Source organism: Fukomys damarensis, unplaced genomic scaffold (assembly GCF_012274545.1).
Source record: "Fukomys damarensis isolate Sample0158 unplaced genomic scaffold, DMR_v1.0_HiC HiC_scaffold_15, whole genome shotgun sequence".
NCBI lineage: Eukaryota > Metazoa > Chordata > Mammalia > Rodentia > Bathyergidae > Fukomys > Fukomys damarensis.
Genome location: NW_022900927.1, coordinates 62,658,605 through 62,678,445, shown reverse-complemented (window position 1 = coordinate 62,678,445; position 19,841 = coordinate 62,658,605). Strand labels below are relative to the sequence as shown.

Sequence of the window (19,841 nt, the reverse complement as noted above, 5' to 3'; positions counted from 1 at the left end):
TCTCATTCCTGTCCACAGCTCTCTGAGGAGCCACAGAGTGGCAGAGTCACAGAGAGATCTGCTTCCGAATGACCAGCCCAGAACACCCACGTGCACAGGCGTATGCGTGAACTCTGCCTCTGCTAACCTGGAGGTCCCCGGATGTCTGGGCCATGGAGCCTTTAGTGTCTCACTATGTTTTCGTGATCCCCTGGCCCCCAAAGATGTACCTGGTGGGTCCATGTATAACATTTATAAATCAACTCAGTAACTGTTTTTGCCATGGGAACTTGGTAGCCATTTGAAAGAGTAACATGCTTACTAGAAAGAAAACTATTTGCATTTCGTTCTTAAATTACCACCTTTGCCACAGGAGCGAGTCTGTTGGAGCCACTACACAAATTCCCAAACTGGATTCAGATTGGACTGAAACCCTCATTCTGGTCTCATTGATTTTTACACCACCACCACTTGCTTTTTATCATAGCAATCACCAGAAAGGCAGCTAGGCAAGATAGGATGCCACAGGACAGAACCAAAATTCAGAACCCCTAACAAATGAACTTGATGCGATCTCATTTTGGGGGGCGGGGTAGCGGGGATTGAACTCGGGTCCCTGCGCTTGCAAGGCAGATGGCGGAATCACTGAGCTAAATCCCAGGCCCCTACGGCCTCATGGTTTGAATGGACTCAGGCTAGCAGCTCAGCATGTATCTCTGGGTGACCTCAACTATTTAAAATATCCAGTGGTACCTAGGGCCGCCTTAGGGCGTAGTTTTAGAACCACAATGTTGAACCACTGAATTCTTGTGCTTATTTCTTGTCGCAGTGAGCATTATCCTAACCAGTCCGGGTGTATCAGAATTTGCTCCGCCAGCCTCAGCTTCCAGGCTTTCCTTCAGCTGGTTCGCTTCTTACAAGCAGTGTGCCCCGAATTCCCCCGAACAGGTGCTTTCTGCCTGGTGCTTACTCCTTTCTTCCTCCAGGGTGAATCCCTCTAACTGGAGCACAGCAGCTCAGGCGCAGATTCAGTGGATGACGGATGTCGCCCCTCCCCAGGTGTGGACCCCACCCCAGCCCTTGTATTTTTCTCCTATCTGCAGATACCATCTGCCTTTCCATTCTGTGTAATCGAATGGGCAAAGAAATGGAAACCAAAGCAGAACAGAAGCTCCAGAATCCCCGTCCTACCTAAATATGGTTTGAATTTGTATTTGGGGGGTGGCTTGGGGGTTCATGACCCTTTTCAGGTTTACTTCTGGCTTTCAGTTCTTATTCTGAGTCTTGGCTTCTCCTAGGTCTGTATTTACAATTGGATTACGGACTTTATCTTATTATGAAAATTTAGCTGCCATGTGAATCGCAAATATTTCTTGTCCTCATCTCTTGTTTGTCTTCTGGCGCGACGGAGATACGTTTGCCCCTGGAAGCCAATCCGAGCGTGTTCTGCCTCAGTCTGGCTTCTGGACTGTATCTCTGCCTTACCGGGAAGGCCTCGCTCCCAAGACGCTGGGCAAACAGGGGTGGTAGGGGAAGGAGACGACTGGGGTTCACAGAGGGGGCGCCTGCTCACCTCAGTCTGGGCGGGAACGGGGGGTTCGCAGGACCACGTCCACTGGGCCCGCGAACAGCACAGAGTCCACCGGCAGCTCCGCGGTCTGTGCAGGGTCCTCTGCCCCAGCCGCGCACCTCCATGCACCTCCCCTCGGGGACCTCGCAACCTTGGCCTGGGCCCTGTGACCTTCCCATGCAGACCCCCTGCACTCCCTCTACAACCCCACTTCCTGGCACCTCTGCCCACCGGCCTCAAGTGCGCCCCCTGCCGGCCAGGGACTGCGTTCCAGTGTTGGCCCAGGCCAAGCAGCCACCTAGGGGGCTGCGACCATCAGCGCTGTGCCGAGGCTCGAACCCAGCTCCTGTCACAGGAAGGAAGGCAGTGGCGGCGGGTGGGACTTACGCGTGTCACAGTTGGGGCCGGTGTAGGCCGAGTAGCACTCACAGGTCCCGTCGCCATGGAGCCCGTTGTTGCACGTGCCGTGCACACACTTACACACTGTGGGCGGAAAACAGGGGCTGTCATCACCCAGGAGAGAGGGCTGACGGGGATTCTGGGGAGGGGCTTCCAGACGTCCCTTCCCGAGAAGCTGCAGGTTCTCGGGACCCTTGCTGAACCTTGGCTCTGCACACCTCTAACAGCTGCGGTGTTTTCCACCTGTGGTGTGGGTCCAAAGCCAACCCAGCCTGCCCGGTGTTCCGGAAACCTCCCTTCTCCCCATTTTCAAACTGTTCGCTTCAGCCTTGCACCCTTGATGTGAGGAAGAACTTCCCACGTTAGTATCCACACCTGCGGGACTCCAAGGAAAGAAGCCGCCATGGGCTCCAATCTGGAGGCTCAAGAGTAACAGGGAAGCCTGGCCCACAGGGATACGGTGGTGACTCGTGTCCCATGCGGGGCCGCGCAGCCAGCGGAAGAGGGTGAGGGGTCAGGAGGGGTCGGTCAAGGGCACGCGGAGGCCGACTGCTGGCTGGTGTTTGCCGGCCAGCTTGTCCTTCCGGCTTATCGGTGTCCAGCCCCGGCAGGGGCTCTCCTCTCACCTCTCCCCTCGATGAGCAGACTGCAGGGCTCCCAGCCGCAGTGAGTGTGGCAGAGGGACGACCGGGGTCACTTGAAAGCCCTTGGCCCTTTGTGGATGCACCTCTGCAGATCGCTAGTGCTCAGTCCTCTGTGATGTGCCTCGTGGCACAGTGGGCTGCGCCTTCTCGTGGGTTTGGCATCCCATGCGGACTGTGCTACTGCACCGTAGTCACGGCTCACATCTCCAGCTCCTCGGGACCTGGTCTTAGCCCTCGTAGGATCCCTGCTGCCTTTCTGGACCCTAATGCATGATGGGGGCTTCCCAGGAGCACAGCTGTGCAAGCTCTGGAGTCAGATGCCTCTGTTCTATCACAGCTGCAAGCCGCTTCTTGGATGTCTTCACCCACAAAATGAGGACAGTCTCTTAATTAAAGCGGTGCATGGAGGACCGAGGAGATTATTCTGAGAAGCCTCCTTGCTCGCTGCCTGGCACACAGTAAGTGCATAGTACATGCTGGCTGTTCTTATTAACAGCACAGGTCATGGAGCGATTTGGGAATCCCGCTGGGGAAGGTGGGCTTTGCATTGGCGCTAGCTGGGAGTGAGGCACTGGCAGGGGAGATGGAAACTGTTGGCTGGTGCAGCCCTGAGTCATCCCCAGCCTGCACAGGAGAGCATGCTGGCTGTGGGGTAAAGTTGGCATTAAAGGCAGGCTGCCCCAGAGAGCTGCGCCTCTCTCAGGTGGGAGTTGCCACCTCCTCAGGGCCACCATGACAACACGGGCACCCAGTGGATGGACACCTGGCTGAAAGGGCTCACAGGTTTCCCTGGTCCTTGCCAATGCAAATGGCCGGCCGTCATTCATCGTTAGTTAGTTACCCATGTACTCATCCAGCCGCCAGTGCTGTGAGTGCCTACCAGGCAGCACCATGGAGAAGGTGCTGGAGATGAAGACACAAGGGCTTTGCCTTCACGACTACAAGGGTCCAAGCCCCCAGATGCAGAGGGAGCTCAGTACGGGGAACTTTGGGGACGGGTGTTGATGTGTGTGCAGGCTCTCTTGTAAAGATATTTGAATCAGAGCAGTCTACCACTTTCCATTTTTTTCTACAACAGCAGAGGGAAAGAAAGGCCGCCCAACAGATTCCTTTTGGAAGGATGTGGGCCTAGCAGACGCTGTCTCTGCCACACCTGCATTTGTTAGGCCTCGGTGATTCTGCATGTCGGGTAACTTCCGGCTCTTTGCTTGCGGGTGTTGTGTGACCCTTAGCACAGCTGTCCACCCGAGTCCTTGGATCCTGGAAGTCCTGCACCATCCCCAACTGTCCCCTGCTGGTTGTGTGTATTCTTTCCGCCTTGCTGCTGTGAAATCACCACAAGCTTTGTGTTGTCGTCTAGATGTAGTTTGGATTTGGCCCTCAGGGGTTTAAATTTTGGGGGCTTGGTACTGGGTGTGGCGACGTTAAGAGGTGGTGGACCTTTAAGAGGTGGAGCCTAGGGGGAGGTCATAGGTCATAGGGGTGTGGCCTTGAAGGGATCCTGTAGTTCTCCAGTGATTACTGCCTGAAAAAGGGGTTGTTACTACAGGGGAAGACTGGCCCTTCCCTCCCGGCCTCCTGTCTGTCTGTGTGATCTCTCCCTCCCACACACTCTGGAGAGGGGGCCATGCACCGTGGTGGGTTGCAGTCCCCAGAGCCTCCATTGTTCTGTGAGCAACATTAATGTCTCTGGAAATTATTCAGCCTCAAGTATTTTGTTATAGCCGTGGAAAATAGAGTAAGACACCTAGTGTCCTAAAACAAGAAATTTATCATCTTACATTTCTAGAAGTTAGAAGTCCCAAGTCACTGTGCTGAAATCAAGGTGTTGGTAAGGCTGGTGAGGTTTCCTTTTTGGAGGCTGGAGGAAGAATCTTTTCCTTGTCTTCACCAGCTTTGGAAGGGCACCCTCCTTGGCTGTGGTCTCTTCCGTAGCTGGCAGAATCTTTCTTACATGGTGAATCTGACCGTGGAATCATTTGCCTCTCTCCTCTACATTCAAGCACCCTTGTAATTACATCGAGCCCACCCCAATCATCCAAGACAAGCTGTTATTTTAAGGTCAGCTGATCAGGCGACTGTCTGCTACGTTCTCCGCCTTCGCAACGTTGAGTAGCATACTCCTGGTCTCAGAGATCGGGATGTGGGCATCTTTGGCTTGGCTTCCGCTGCTGTCCCCGGGGGCTCCCCTCCCCGTGGGTAGGATAACTCTGAGACTGGTGCACCCTTCGTTCCCCCTACGTCAGTGTTTCCTGGGATCACTTTGAAGTCAATGGCTTGTACTGAGATCCTTGTCTGAGGGAAACAAGTATGATTCTGGATAAGCCAGGCTTCGTGTGTTCATTGAATCTGCAGCCAGCGATCTCTGACCTCTGCAGCATTACTTGAGCTCCCCAAAGGAAAGGGAGCATCAGACTGTGGAAGGACGCCTGAAGGAATCAGAAAGCCCTGGGTCTACCCTGAGGCCAGGATCCCATGACTTCATGCACGCGGGTCGGGGAGGCAGCGGGGATCCTGGATCCTGCAGAGGGAGAGGAAATCGTGCACCTCCCAGGCACCCCGCAAGCTTTCCTGCCCTCTGCCGGTGTGAGAGCCACACAGAACACCGCCACTGTCTTCAGTGACTGCATCCTCCAGGCTCACTGTCACCTTGTTCCCTGTCCGCAGTTGGCTGCATGGAAACAGTTTCCTCTCAGGGGTTTCTCTAGGGACTCCCAACCTCCCCAGCGCACTGATTACACAACACTCACACATACCTGAAGAACAGCTGGGTCCAAATAAATTGTCATGGGCGCAGGTTTCACAGGCTGTCCCTCCAAACCCCTCCTGCAAAACACCCCGCGGGCTGACGTCAGACTGCGGGAGACCTGTGCTCCCGAGGGAACCCTGCCTGTGCCCTGGATGCGCTTGGTTAGCGTTTTCTCCCCAGCTGTACCTTCCCCAAGCTGCTTCCTGGTCATTCCTATTCTGGCTGGTTTTGGTGTGACAATGAGTACACGAATCCCTCCGCCACTTTTTGCTGAAGGACTGGAGCCCCGCAGAGGAAGGGCTGCACGGTGAGCCCAAAGATATAAATAGCGGTGCTGACTGCCGCATCCAACTGCACCCGAGGGTGAAGAGAAAGCTCTCAGTTTTGCACTTCTGAAGGCAGTCCAGCTCAATGCCCTTCAGAAGGATTATTTTGTGTTTAAATCCTGTAAGGCTGGGAACTTGCAAAAAGTCACTCTGTCGAGAAAAAGAAATCCTTCAAGTGGCAAAGTAGTTGGCAAAGGATGCTAAGGACAGCAGCGGAGCCATCTGATAACAGTAGTGATTTTTAGCAGTAACAATGACCGTGATTTCCATAGTCCCGCAGAGCTTCCCAGCGCATTCTTACACATATGACCTCATTTTACTTCTTTAATCAATGTGGTTGCATAGATTTTAATTTCAGGCCCATTTAATGGATGGCTCTGCTCAAGGCTGAGCAGTGAATTAACTCGTCTCGAAGACCCCAGCCTCTAGGAGTCATTGTGCTGGGGAAACCATATTTTTAGTACCGATTCATGGAGGCTGCATCTTGGGGTCTCCACTTCGCATGTGGGTGTGCGGAGGGAGGGCTGCTGGGTGAGCAGGGAGAGAGGAATCGCAGGGAGGGAGGACACGTTTCTGAACTCACTTGGCAGGTGCAGTGTCCGTTTCCTTCCATGCCCTCTGCACAGCTGCCCCGGCCACTGCAGGGCACCGCTGCTCCTCCGGGGCATTCTGGGGAGTCAAACAGTCGAATTTATTCACTCAAGACTGCACACGGCATTCTGGGAGGATAACTGAGCCGGTGCTGGACACCCAGCCGGCCAGGGTGCTAGCTGCCAGGGACAAGGGTAACTCGAGACCCTGTTGGTGCCACGCAAGGTGTCACAGGGGACGCGGACGTGTGAACAGGTGGATCTCAGCGTATTCAGGTGCTGTGACCGCAGACATCACTCTAGCATTTTTTGAACACTTGCTCTGTGCTCTTCAGTGATCTGGTTAAATGGTTCCCATGGCTACCTCCTGTGGTGAGCAGAGAGGTTCCATAACTTGCCTTGAACTTTGTAGTTTATCAGTTGCAAAGTGGGGAAGTTAGTTTAGCCCTAAAGCATGAATAAAAAGCCAGGCTTCAATCGTATTATTTGCAGACATGATACTCTATATAGAAGACCACAAGAACTCCACCAAAAGCCTTCTAGATTTAATAACCAAACTCAGTAGAGTAGCTGGACACAAGGTCAACCTACACAAATCAACAGCCTTCCTGTACATGAACAACAGGCTCACTGGAAGAAGAACTGGAGAAAAAACTCCCTTCACAATAGCATCCCCCCAAAGTGAAATACCTAGGAATCTACCTAACAAAAGGAAGTAAGGCCCTCTACTCTGAAAACTATAGCACTCTGAAAAAAAAATTGAAGAGGATATAAGAAAATGGAAAGATATCCCTTGCCCCTGGATAGGAAGAATCAATGTAGTGAAAATGGTCATACTTTCAAAACTGCCATATAGATTCAATGCAAACCCAATGGAAATTCCAGCAGCGTACTTTGCAGAACTTGAGAAAACAATAAAAAAATTCATTTGGAACAAGAAGAGACCTAGAATAGCAAAAGCAATTCTGGGCAACAAAGACAAGACAGGGGTATCACAATCCCCAACTTGAAACTATACTACAAAGCTACTGTGATAAAAACAGCATGGTATTGACAAAGAAACAGATTTGAGGACCAGTGGAACAGATTAGAAGATGCAGAAACAACTGATCTACTTAGATACCTCATCTTTGACAAGAGTCAAACACCCTCATTGAAGGAAAGATAATGTCCTTAATAAATGGTGCTGGAAAAACTGGGTTTCAACTTGCCAAAGATTAAAATTAGACCTATATTTCTCACCATGCATTAAATGAAAATAGAAATGGAATAAAGATGTAAATATTAAAAGAGAAACACTAAACTGGCTGGAAGAGAGTTTAGGTAGAACTCTTGAAGACATTGGTGTAGGAAAAGATTTCATGAACAAAACCTCAGTTGCATGTGAACTAGCACAAAGAATCAATAAGTGGGGTCTCTTCTTATTAAAAAGTTTCTGTACAGCAAGAGAAACCACCAACAGCATGAAGAGACAACCTACAATGTGGGAAAAATTCTTTACCAGCTGTTCCTCAGACAAAGGTCTACTGTTTAGAATATACAAAGAAATGAACAGACATTTCTCAGAAAAAGAAGTAGAAATAGCAAATAAACATATGAAAAAATGTTCAACATCACTGGTCATTCAAGAGATGCAGATGAAAACAACAGTGAGATTCCACCTCACCCCAGAAAGAATGGCTGCTATCAAGAAATCAACCAATAACAAATGCTGGTGGGGCTGTGGGGAAAAAGGAACCCTGCTCCACTGCTGATGGGAGTGCAGACTGGTGCAACCACTTTGGAGATCAGTATGGAGATACCTCAGAGAACAGGATTAGAGGTCCCATTTGACCCAGCTATTCCCCTGCTGGATATCTTCCCCAAAGAATTAAAAGAATCACACCACAGTGATATATGTGCACCCACGTAAATAGCAGCACAGTTTGTAATAGCTAAAACTTGGAAACAGCCCAATTGCCCATCAACTGGAGACTGGATAAAGAAAATGTGTTTAAAAAATGGAGTACTACTCAGCCATAAAGCATGAGAAAGTAGAAACATTTATAGTTAAATGGATGTACACTGAGGCCATACTCTTAAGTGAAATAAATAGGACACACATGTGTAAATACTGAATAGTTTCTGTGGTTTGAGAAACTGAAAGTGTAAATAAGGATCAAAAGGTATAAAAGATAATGTGAACTAGGAAGAAAAGGTCCAAAGCGAAAGGGGAAGTGGGAAGGGCTGGGTAAAGGAAAGAAGGAAAAGGAATAAATATGAGAAAAGCAAAAAATGGAAACAAAGTCTTTGTAAATAGAGTGAAGGGGGTGAAAGGAGGGCAGGGGAGTGGGGAAAAAAGAAGAACCAGGATATATTTTGTAAAGGTACAAATCTCCAATGATGAATGTGATTATGCGGTATACCTTTAATGTCCCAATAAAATTAATAAATAATAATAATAGTAATAACAATAATAAATTAAAGAAAAGCCAGGCTTCTTCATAATCTAGGCAGGCCCTTAGGGAGCACAGAGAGGGGAGCTATTTGTACTCCTGGAATGGTCTGAGAAATGTTCCTCAGGAGTCATTTACGCTGGGGTTTTGAAGGTTCAGTAGGAGCTGGTTATGCCTTACAGAGAAGAGCATTTTCAGAAGAGGAATGGAGGTAACATCTCAGAGTCTTGAGGGACTGTGGGCTCTTCTGGGGATGAGGAAGAGCTCGAGGGGCTGGGACTGTGAGTGGCCCGCTGTGACGTGGGCAGTGACGGAAGTGCTTAGCACCACAGCAGGGGTTTAGGATGCCCTCCTCCCCATACCTGTCCTGTCAGAATGTCAGACAGACAAGGGTGCTCACCAGAGCTAAGTGAGCCAAACACCATGCCCTTGAGCCCCTGAGACTGAGCTACGTGAGCCTCTTTTCTGTATAAAGTTAGCCTGCCTTGGGTATTTCCTTACAGTCACAGAAAACAGACAAGTGCCCAGGAGGACTCAAACACTCAGACTACAGCTGCAGATCTGGGAAAAAGAGACCTCTGGGCACAGAGAAAGGCGATTCTCTGGCAGAGATGCTGTTGGCTGGCTTGATAGGATTGTTGTTTGGAAGGTCATTTGTCACTCAAAAGGCGCTATGGGGGTGAGAGTTGCCATCCACAGACAATTTCCTCTGCGGCACCTGTTTCTCCCTTGCACTCAGACTTTTAGTAGAGCACGGGGTCTAAACTGCACACTTTGTGTCTGTGGTCTGTGGCAAAGCCAGCTTCAAAGGCAGGAGCTCAGGAGTCTCCTACCCTGTCCTCCTCTGTGAGATTCACACCGAGCAGTGGCAGAGAAGCTGGTGACTGAGGGGAGGAGAAGACACGGACACGCAGCTAGGAGAGGTTTTCAACACTGACCAGAATAACCCTGTCCTGGTGTACAAAGTGATTCCCATCTGGCCCCAGCAGGTGGCCACCGCCACCTCAGGAGCCAGGGCTGCATTAAAGATTTCTGTCTTTGCCCAAAGAAGGAGGTGAGGAGGGCGAGGAGGAGGGACTTCATCCTGTGGGGACCAGGAAGCTCCTCTGACGAGCGGGCAAACCCTGAGGTCACGGTGCCCAGTGAAGGCCGCTGAGAAAGCATTTTCCTAAAGCCCTCACCGTCCTGCTGTTCTCCCGCGTGCTTTTCCTGCTGGCCTCCTCTGTGGAGATGGTGCTTGGGGACGGCTAGTACTGGGCAGGAGGAGGCAGGCGGGGACCCCTGCCCTGTCCCGGGGCCCCTGGGCAATGCCCAGCTTCGTTGCTTGCTTTCTGGGCGTACTCAGGAGAACCCCAGCCGCTCCATCCTGAGCTGGCCACCTGGCTGCATGCCGGGGCCCCTGAGGCACTCGCTAGTGTCAGTGCCTGAGTCCAGTCTCCAAATCCGGTGCTCGGAGCCAGACCTGCCCTTCCTTTCGTTCCTTCCCTCCAGCCTCAGCAGCCCATGCCCCACTTTCCGACACTGAGCCTTTCCCTCCGCGTCTCTCCCTGGCTGGCCAGCTCGACCTTTCCTTTTCCTGGGTGCCCCTTCCACTCCACCCATACCTGCCCCTGTGTACGCGGCCAGAAACAACAGGGCGGTGGGACTGATGGGGAGCATAGCCCTGCTCTGGCTGCAGGCTGACCCCGGAAAGTGGGGATCCCTCCCCAGCTCCCCAGAGAGTGACTGTGCCGGGGGCCTGGGCTCCTTTTCCTGCTGGGAGTCACTAAGCCTCGCGCGGTAATCGTGGAGGGTCTCTCCAGCAGCTCTGGGTGGCTTGGGAGGAGGATTGTCACAAGGGCAGGTCCCCAAGGCCTTTCTGCAAGCCAGGACAGGGCCCTCTCTGATGTGTGAAGCAGACCTCATTAAAGCAGCGGGGCCTTGTTCAACACCAGGGACGCGGAATGAGTCAGGCAATTTGGCCCATGTGAGCATCGTCGGGAGAACTTATGCGAACTAAGATGGCCCTGATGTCCCCAGGAGAATCATCTGTGCCACTGCCGTTGTGAGCACAGCTGCCATCCACTGGATCCTTGTCAGGCTGAGTGTGACTTTACCTGGAAACCTGCTCTGTATGCCCAAGGCCACTTCCTGTGATTGCCTCCGCTCAGAGAGCAAGCACAGCAGGGACACAGGGCCCGTTTTTGCAAGTCACAGGGCTCCTTGTTGGGTGGCTTTGGCTGGAGGACTCCCCTTCTGTGTCACCAAATTGTCTCAGAACTGCACACAGTCAAGGATGTGCCCATCTGGCCTCTCAGGTTCAGGAGGGGCAGAGCTGTGTCCCTGTGTAACAGCCCCCCACTTCCTTCTGGGTTTCCCTTGCAGACGTCCTCTCTCACGAATCTCTCGCCTCTCTCTCCCTGTCTCCTGTCTCCTGTTGGAGGAACCAGCCAAATACAGCAGGCAAGAGAGAGCCTTTGCGCACATTAGGAAACGCGTGCACCTCTGCTGTCCTGCGGCTGGATTCCTGAAGACACCAGGCACGGGAAGCAGAGGACACTGAAATAAATCAAAAGTGCCCCTCCTCGGGGTCTGTGAGGTGCACACCGGGGTGCTTTACTTTAACAAGAGTCTACCAACCTACTATTTTGGGGGCAACTTGAGGTCCCCATCCCCTCTTGGGGGACCTCCTTGGGCCTGTCCAGTGACACTGCGATGTGGTGGTTGTAACCATCTCATCTGAGAGAAAACTGAGGCATAGAGAGTGCTGGTGTTAGGTCACTTAGCTGCCAGCTTCAGAGATGAGAGTCTCGCTAGCTCTGCCTGACTTTAAAGTCTCGCCATTGTGCGTCTGCGTTTGGATTGCTAATAACATTTTATAGGATTTTTAAAAACCAAGCCATTGATTTAATTGATCGGTTTATTCAACAGTCATTGAATATCTGCTACTATTTTCAAGAGAGGCAACGATTTCTGTATTTTCAGGAGAAAACCAAAAGTGCTAAGATTGAAGGCTGGTTGGGAATTTGTCTCCCGGGGATTTTACTGAGTCTCCACATTGAATATTCTGCAGAGGCTGTGACGTTTTTCATGGTAGGAATTGCTTTATCCTCTACTTTCCTGTGGCTTCCAGTGCAGCTCCCTGGGCTAAAGGCCCAGGTAGAGACTTAGGTGTGAATGTTCACCTGCTCTGCACAGTCGTATGTCCATGCCCTCTGGAGGCGGGGCCTGAGGGAGGGGACGCGGTCTAGCTGAACAGGCCCATGGGACAAACTGCCAAACCCCTCCGGGTCCTCCCTGGGCACCCAGGGACAACTGTTTTCTCTCATCTGCTTTTGGGTCATTGGGGCTCCTTAGGGTCAGGGGTACAGGTGACTTAGGACTAGGTCCTTTCACATACATGAGTGTAGTGGACCCTTGATTTACGAACTCAGTTCACTCCCGAGGGCTGGTTGTAACTCAAGTCGGTCAGTGGAGGCTCAGCCTTCAGAGTCTCTCTCTTTCACACAGGTGGATCTCAGCGTCCTTAGAGAGATGCCGGCCCAGGGCTTCTCAGAGAGCCCCACACACGGGAGAGGATGTTGTCACAGTCCTCCCAGAGCTCTTTAAGGTTAGATCTGTATCTAAGACCATCTGGAAGCACAAGCGGCCGACATTCAGGTTCCTAAGTCAAGACTTTGGTCGTAAGTTAAAACTAACATTCCGGCAGTAACCCAAGTTGTTGCTATGAGGGTCCATTATATGTACAGCATATTGTGGGCACTTGTAAGTGCTTGATTTTTATGAGTTGGCCAACCCCGGAAAGGACTCTGGAAGAAGGTGGCAAGAGTGTGGGGGTGAAGGGAACCTTCATTTGATGGCCTGAATAGAATATCTTGAAAATACATGAAAATATTTGTTTGGGTTTTAAGAAACGTTTGTAAGGCAAAAGGATAAGTTTGTTTCCTGCTTCTCAAATCATTTCCTGTCAACCCAAGTCCCCATTAAGAATGAAGATGGTGGGGCAGGGGAATCAGCTCAGCAGTGCAGAGTCGGTCTGGCAAGCACAAGGTCCTGAGTTTGATCCCCAGTACTGGAAAGAAAAAGAAAGAAAGAAAGAAAGAAAGAAAGAAAGAAAGAAAGAAAGAAAGAAAGAAAGAAAGAAAGAAAGAAAGAGAATGAAGATGACAACACTAGCATCTCAGCAACCACACTCAAAAGAGGCATCACAGAATGTGCGAGGTGGCATTTCTGAGGCCCTGCGGGACTGAAGGTGCTGACGAGAGGGTCTGAGGCATCACCACACATGGTTTCCGGGATCCTGACTGCTCTCACACAGATTCAGCCAGTAGAAGCTGTCCGCAAACCATCAGCTGGGTCTGTTTCTGTCGCGGAACACAATCCACTTCCTGCCCAGCAAGAGACCGGAGATCCCCCAGTGACTTAGGCTTCTAAGAGATCCCACAGGCACCTGGCGCACAGGCCTGGCAGAAATCCTTTCCCCATGGTCCTCATGTAGCCCTGGATGCCATCGTCTGCCCGGAAGGGGAAGTGAAACAGATTTTGACGACTATGACTGCGTTGTTGCTCAAGGGAAAAAAGTGATGCCTGAAAGAATGGTCTCAAATCTGCATTGTCTGTGATTTGCAACCTGTGCAACATAAAAATGAATGTTGAGGAATTTGGTAAAAAAAAAAATCCAGGCCATTTGTCTATGAAATAGATTGTTTGAGCCACAGCTGAGTTTACGTGTGACTGCTTTGCATACTCTGGAATTCCACTACTTTGAGTTGTTCAAAGCCCATAAATTCATGGTGCAATAAAAACAGCAAGATGTACAAATAAAAATTCTATCTCAAGCTGGGAATATGGTGCAGGCCTATAATCCTATCCCACTGAGAGGCTGAGGCAGGAGGATCACAAGCGTGCATCCAGCCTGGGCAACTTAGGGAGTGAGTGAGACCTTGTGTCAAAAACACACACACAAACAAGATGGAAAAAACAAGGGCTGGAATGGAGTTAGTATGAACACATTGTGTTCAATTCCCAATACTGGAAAAAAAAAAAAGAAGAAAGATCTATTTTTCGTTAAGTAGAATATTTGCTGTTCAAACATGATTAAGTTTCAAAATTAAAAGTACATTTCTGTGCTGATGAGAAAAGACTTGCATATGCACTTTCATAAAGAAATGCCAATTTTAAGTGGAGAAGTAGGTTTAATTCAAGTAAAAAGACCTATCCTACGTCAGGACGACCCCCCGACAAGGGAGAATTCGTGCCTTATTCTGCGTTTTAGAAGATGGGGGCGGGGTAATTCTTTTCCATCATGGTTTTCTGTGTTTTGCGTTTCCAGCACTGACCCTGGGCTTAGTCTTCTATGGGCTTGATTTTTAGGACACCCTGAGTTGGTGAGAGAGAGCGTGTGGGTGTGCAGAAAGGAGGGGCGCCCGTGCAGGCTGGGAACGCGCTGCCTCCAGGGGCAGGAGGGACGCAGTCAGCAGCTGCGCGGCCTTGTCCCTGCGGAAGGGCAGGGCGACAGGCGACACCCTGCCTGTCATCACGCTAAGTGTGGGGGCGACCGCAGCCTAGCTGGGCATCTGTCTTTCCTGCCGGGAAGGAAGCAAGCCTTGCACGATAGCAAGTACATTTGGAATGTGAAGATAAAAGGGAAACACCCGTTAGCCCCAAAGAGAGGGCAGCAAGGATGATGTCCTGGCCTTGTTTTCATGTTTTGCTTCTCTGGCCTCGAGCCCCCTCCCAAGGAAACGCCTGGACACTCAGACTCGGTTAGACACTCCTAGATCTGGGTGTGAAACCTGCCATCTTCCCTTGCGTGGAGCACAGCACCAGACTGTGAAGCACATTCAGACTTTCTCTGAAGTCCTTTCTTTCACTTGGGTTAATGTTTGAAGAATCTCCTGTAGTGTTTTGTAAAGTGGGACGTGTAACTCTCCTTCGGCAGATGAGGAGACAGCGGCAGAGCAGGAAGCCGGCTGCATGAGGGTTGCAAACCTGCAGCTTGGTCTCGGGCTCTGCGTCTTTTGCCTGCCTGGCTGTGGTTAGTCATCTGCTCTGTTGGACAGGCGGACTTTGCCATGCATCCTAGACAAAGCCCGCTCTGATCCACAGGCTCTCTGATTCATCACCTAGCAGCAGATTAGTTTCCACAGGTTAGGTAGAAATGGGGCAGTGAATCTAAACATTCTTGTGGTTCTACTGGGACGTCTGTAAGAACTCAAAGCATGTACAACTATGTATGGGACCATGAGAAAAAGTCCTTGGAATCTGGAGGTCCAGGTTCATTCCTTTAAGGACCCCACAGGGTAACTGCTCTAAAGACCCTGAACATGTGCACTTGACTCTCAGGTGCTAAGCTCTTAGGAATACATAGGGCCGACTCACTGGGTGGAACTTACCACCGAGCAGTTAACGGAGAGAAGGGTCAGGGTGGCTGAACCCCGAACCGTGACCCTCCCAGGACAGGAAGCATTGAGTCTAGGCACGGACAGGGAAAGCTGGGAGGGCCTAGCTGTGGAAGAGGATGGCAGGGAATGTGGAGGCCCACCGCGTGCTCTTTCCGTCTCCTTCCCTCCCGTCGACCTCTTCCCCTCTTTTCCTCCAGACAAGCTCTGCTTCAGACAATGGGACAAAGGAGACAGGAGAGCAGCCTTTGGTGCCAGAAAGCCCTGAACTTGAACTTAATTTATCACTTCTCATCCCCAAAGGAAACTTGCAAGAGAATATGCAAGATAACACTCGAGTATCTGAGTCCTCCCAAGCAGAATGAGGATAAAGCCGTACAACTCAGAGATTGATTTCAGGAGCTGCACTGAACGCTGTAGAGCCAAGGACTTCCCCAGCACCTAACGACAGCCTGCTGAGCCAGTGGAAGTTACTATCTACGCAACCATTTCACCGTCAGGAAGAAGGCAACATCGTACACACACTCTGGGCTCAGCGATTTAGGAGTTACGCAGAAAAAAGACTGAGATGTAAATAAGCCAAAATATTCAGGGTTCCCTCCTGCGACAGAACATGAGTTGATGTTTTGCTGTTTTGTACCTTTCTAAACGTCACAAGCTGTACACAATTTGATCCCATTACTTTAATCAGAGAAAAAATATTGCAGAATACAAGAGCCTCATCTCTCCCTTGAGAGGATCTTAGGGAGGTATTTTCACGGCCCCTTAGAGGACAGGGAACAAGTAGTGAATTTAGGAATTAAAATTTCTGATTTTGACTACCGAGACAATGGGGAATTTCAGATCATTTGCATATCACAGCGATAGAATAAACTATGATGAGGGTGACAGTTCAGTTTTACCCATCAAATCTGAGGGCTGATGACTGAAATCTGAGTCTCTCATTGCCCAAGATTTGCTAGTAGTTTTCGTTACCACAGAAGCTCTTCAGAATTAATTTCTATGCCTACATGTACTGCGTATAAATTTATGTAGTTAACTTTACAATTTCTTTACATGAAGGCATTATAATTCAACATCATAGAATTTGATATTCTGTCTTAAGACTTCAACTTTTATGATACTTGATGGTTATTTACTATAGTGTCTGAGATGTAATGAAATGTCTTCTTTTTTTGGGGGGGTACTGGGGATCGAACTCAGGACCTTGCACTTGCGAGGTGGTGCCAGTGAGCTAAATCCCTGGCTGAAATTTCTTCTTAAAGTAAAGAGTATTTGGGTCATAATTGCCCAGCATCTGTATTTGTTGTTACTTTTATGATACTTGATGGTTATTTACTATAGTGTCTGAGATGTAATGAAATGTCTTCTTTTTTTGGGGGGGTACTGGGGATCGAACTCAGGACCTTGCACTTGCGAGGTGGTGCCAGTGAGCTAAATCCCTGGCTGAAATTTCTTCTTAAAGTAAAGAGTATTTGGGTCATAATTGCCCAGCATCTGTATTTGTTGTTATATATAATAACTGCAACAAAGTGATTTCTTTGTTGGAAGTTTTTGTTTTGGCACTGGAAATTGAATCCAGGACCTTTACACTGAGCTACATTCCCAGCTTTTTTAAAACTTTAAAACAGGGTCTTGCCGGGCCAGGGATTTAGCTCAGTGGCACCATGCCTGCCTCCCAAGTGCAAGGTCCTGAGTTCAATCCCTGGTACCAAAAGACAAAAACAAAAACAAAAACAAAACAAAACAGGGTCTTGCTGGATTGCCAAGGCAGGACTAAATTTGGGACCCTCTTGCCTCAGCTTCTCAGAGTACTGGGATTAGAGCCATGAGCCACCATGCCTGGGATGATTCCTTTATAAAAACTAAGGGGGCATGAAATATTTTATGCTTGTAGACTGACATGGAAAAACACGCTTACCTCTGCCTTCTAGTGGGCTTCGTTCCTCCCGATGTTACATAGAATAAGACCTTGAGGAGCGGTGTCAGAGTCCCAGGTTGTGCACTTACCCATGCAGTCCGGACCCCAGTGGCCAGGACAGCACTCCGGTCGGAGGTGGTTCTTCCTGCAGATGTGGCGGCACCCGCGGAGAGACTGGGAGTGCGTTCTGAGGTTAAGGGTGAACCTGGAAGGGCAGCAAGGGGTACCCTATGAGCAGAGCAGGGCAGTGGACTCTGATGGGTAGGATTGCCCTGGGCTTTTATAGAGTTCTTTACACTTAATATATTTAAAAAATATAGGCTGAGCATATTTGGCTCTCTAGGTAGAATAAAACTAAGTAAGGAGTTATTGTTATTTGTTAGAAATGGACCAAAAAAATCAAGAAACACTGAAGATAGATGGACATAACTCAAATGCTATCAGAAATAAGCACGGCAGATGAAATAGGTGATATTATGTCTCGGCGGGGCTGGAGGTGGGCTCCAGACTTGTCAGTGAGCATCCTAGCAGCCAAGGCAAGAAGGCAAACATCGTGAGTTGCACAGTGCATAGGAACTGTGGGCCTAAAAGACGAATCTATCGCTCAGGTTGGTCTACTTATTACAGACACCATAGGTGTGGAAATTTCTGTGGCAGAGGTCACTGGTGGAATGTAGTGAGCAACGCCAGCCACAGTATCCTTGTAGGAGATGTGACGATAGACTCCGCAGCACAGTACGCGGCACTGGCTGTTGTACAGTTCTGGAAGAGCGAATCTGCGGAGGTGAAACGCCAGCCTCCATTTACAGGGGCCGCCGCCAGCCTGGCCTGATGTGGAGCAGATGACTGCAGCGTTCCCAGGGTCGGACTTCACCGCTGCCATTTCCTTTCCCCTGGCGCTGTTAAGAGTGGTGCGAGGGTAAGTGCAGGCTTTCTCTTAAACCAGTCCCCAAAACGTAGCTGGTTAGCCGCAGAGCCGCTCGGTTTACAGGCAGGCAAGCTAGCGACAGCGGGGACGTTTTCTCTGCGAGACTGAGAGCAGTGCTTCACAGAAGTGGGCAGAGATGAGAATCCCCTTGAGAAATGATCTTAGAAGACGCGCACTGTACCTCCAAGTATAGGAAAATGTGCTCAGCGTCACGAGTCATCAGAGAAAGACAAGTCAAAACCACAATAATCATAATAAAAAAAACCCCACAATCAAGCCGGGCGTGGTGACGCAAGCCTATAATCCCGGCACTCAGAAGGCCGAGGCAGGAGGATCGCCGTGAGTTTGAGGCCAGCCTGGGCTACATGGTGAGTGTAGGACAAGTGAGATCTTGTCTCAAACAAAAGAAAGCAAAGCAAAACAAAACAAAACAACATCAGAGAAACAAGTCAAAACCACAATAATCATAATAAAAAAAACCCCACAATCAAGCCGGGCGTGGTGACGCAAGCCTATAATCCCGGCACTCAGAAGGCCGAGGCAGGAGGATCGCCGTGAGTTTGAGGCCAGCCTGGGCTACATGGTGAGTGTAGGACAAGTGAGATCTTGTCTCAAACAAAAGAAAGCAAAGCAAAACAAAACAAAACAAACAAAAACCCACAGCAAGACAGCATCTCACACCTGATAGGATGGCAACTCCCGAAACCCCTGAAGACAACAAACTGATTAGGACGTGGAGGAAAGGGAGCTCTCCTTGCATACTTGGAGGAAAGGCACATGGCTGCGGCTACTGTGAAAAACAGCGCGAAATTCTTCAGAATATGAAAAACAGAACTAGCATACGATCCACCCATCCGCTTTCTGGGACTGCATCCAAAGGCATTAAAACTGGGATCTCAGAGAGAGAAGTGTCTATCCCGAGTCTGTTGTACGTGATTCAGGATAGCCAAGACACGGAAGCAACCCAAACTTCTGCTGATGGATGGGTGGATAAAGAGACCTTGGAGATACAGAGTTTACACGTTATTCAGCCTTGCAGCAGGAAGCTTGTGATTTATAAGCAACTTGGGTTAACCTGGAGGATTTGGCATTAAGTGAAACAGGCCAAGTGCAGAAGAAGAAATACCACGTGATCTCACCTGCTCAGAGAGTAAAATAGTCAAGAGAGTGGTGTTATGATGAGATGGAAGGATGGGAAATGAGGTCCAAAGCTTTCGGTTGTGTTGGTCACGGCAGATGGGTTTTTTTTTTTTTTTTTTTTTTTTTTTTTTTTTTTTTATTTTTTTTTTTTTTTGGTACCAGAGATCAAACTTGGGACCTTGCACTTGCAAGGCAGGTGGCGGAACCACTGAGCTGCATCCCTGGCCCTTTACATTGGCTACGGAAGATGAGTAGGTCCTAGAGATCTACCGTATAGTAGGGTGCATATGGTTAACCATTCTGTTAATTTTAAAATGTATGCTTAAAAATTCACTCATGGGGTGGATCTTAGGATTAAGTGTTCTTATAGAAAAAAGGGTAGGGAAAACTTCTGGAGGTGATGGATATCTTTGTGGCACTGTGATAGTTTCATGGGTATATAATTAGCCCTAAACTCACCAGGTTATGTACATTATGTACAGGTTTTTCAATGTCAGCCATACCTCAATAAAGTCATTTTAAGAAAAGCCCCAAATTTAGCTGGACGTGGTGCACATGCCTGCAATAACAGCACTCGGGGAGGCTGAGGCAGGAGGAGCTCAAGTTTGAGTTCAGCTTGGGCACCTTAGCCAGACCTTGGCTCAAAATAAAAAATAAAAAAGGTTGGGGATATAACTCAGTGCAAATGCTCAGAGTTCAATCCCTAGTACAGAAGAAGGAGGAAAAGGAAGAGGAGAAGGAAAAGGAGGGGAGGAAGAGGAGGAGAGGGAGAGGGGGGAG

At 49.5% G+C, this 19,841-nt stretch overlaps 1 protein-coding gene across 6 annotated transcripts in view; it reads right to left on the bottom strand.

The window, feature by feature from the left end:
• Stab2 (stabilin 2) overlaps positions 1–19,841 on the bottom strand; it is a 135,497-nt gene that overhangs the window by 110,841 nt on the left and 4,815 nt on the right. For all 6 annotated transcript variants that reach the window (XM_010631342.3, XM_010631344.3, XM_010631338.3 and 3 more), the window contains exons 3-6: positions 17,083–17,198; positions 6,251–6,336; positions 5,349–5,418; positions 1,937–2,032 (exon numbers count right to left, since the gene is read on the bottom strand). In XM_010631342.3, the coding sequence (XP_010629644.1) occupies positions 1,937–2,032; positions 5,349–5,418; positions 6,251–6,336; positions 17,083–17,198 (368 nt within the window). The remainder of the gene's footprint in view (positions 1–1,936; positions 2,033–5,348; positions 5,419–6,250; positions 6,337–17,082; positions 17,199–19,841) is intronic.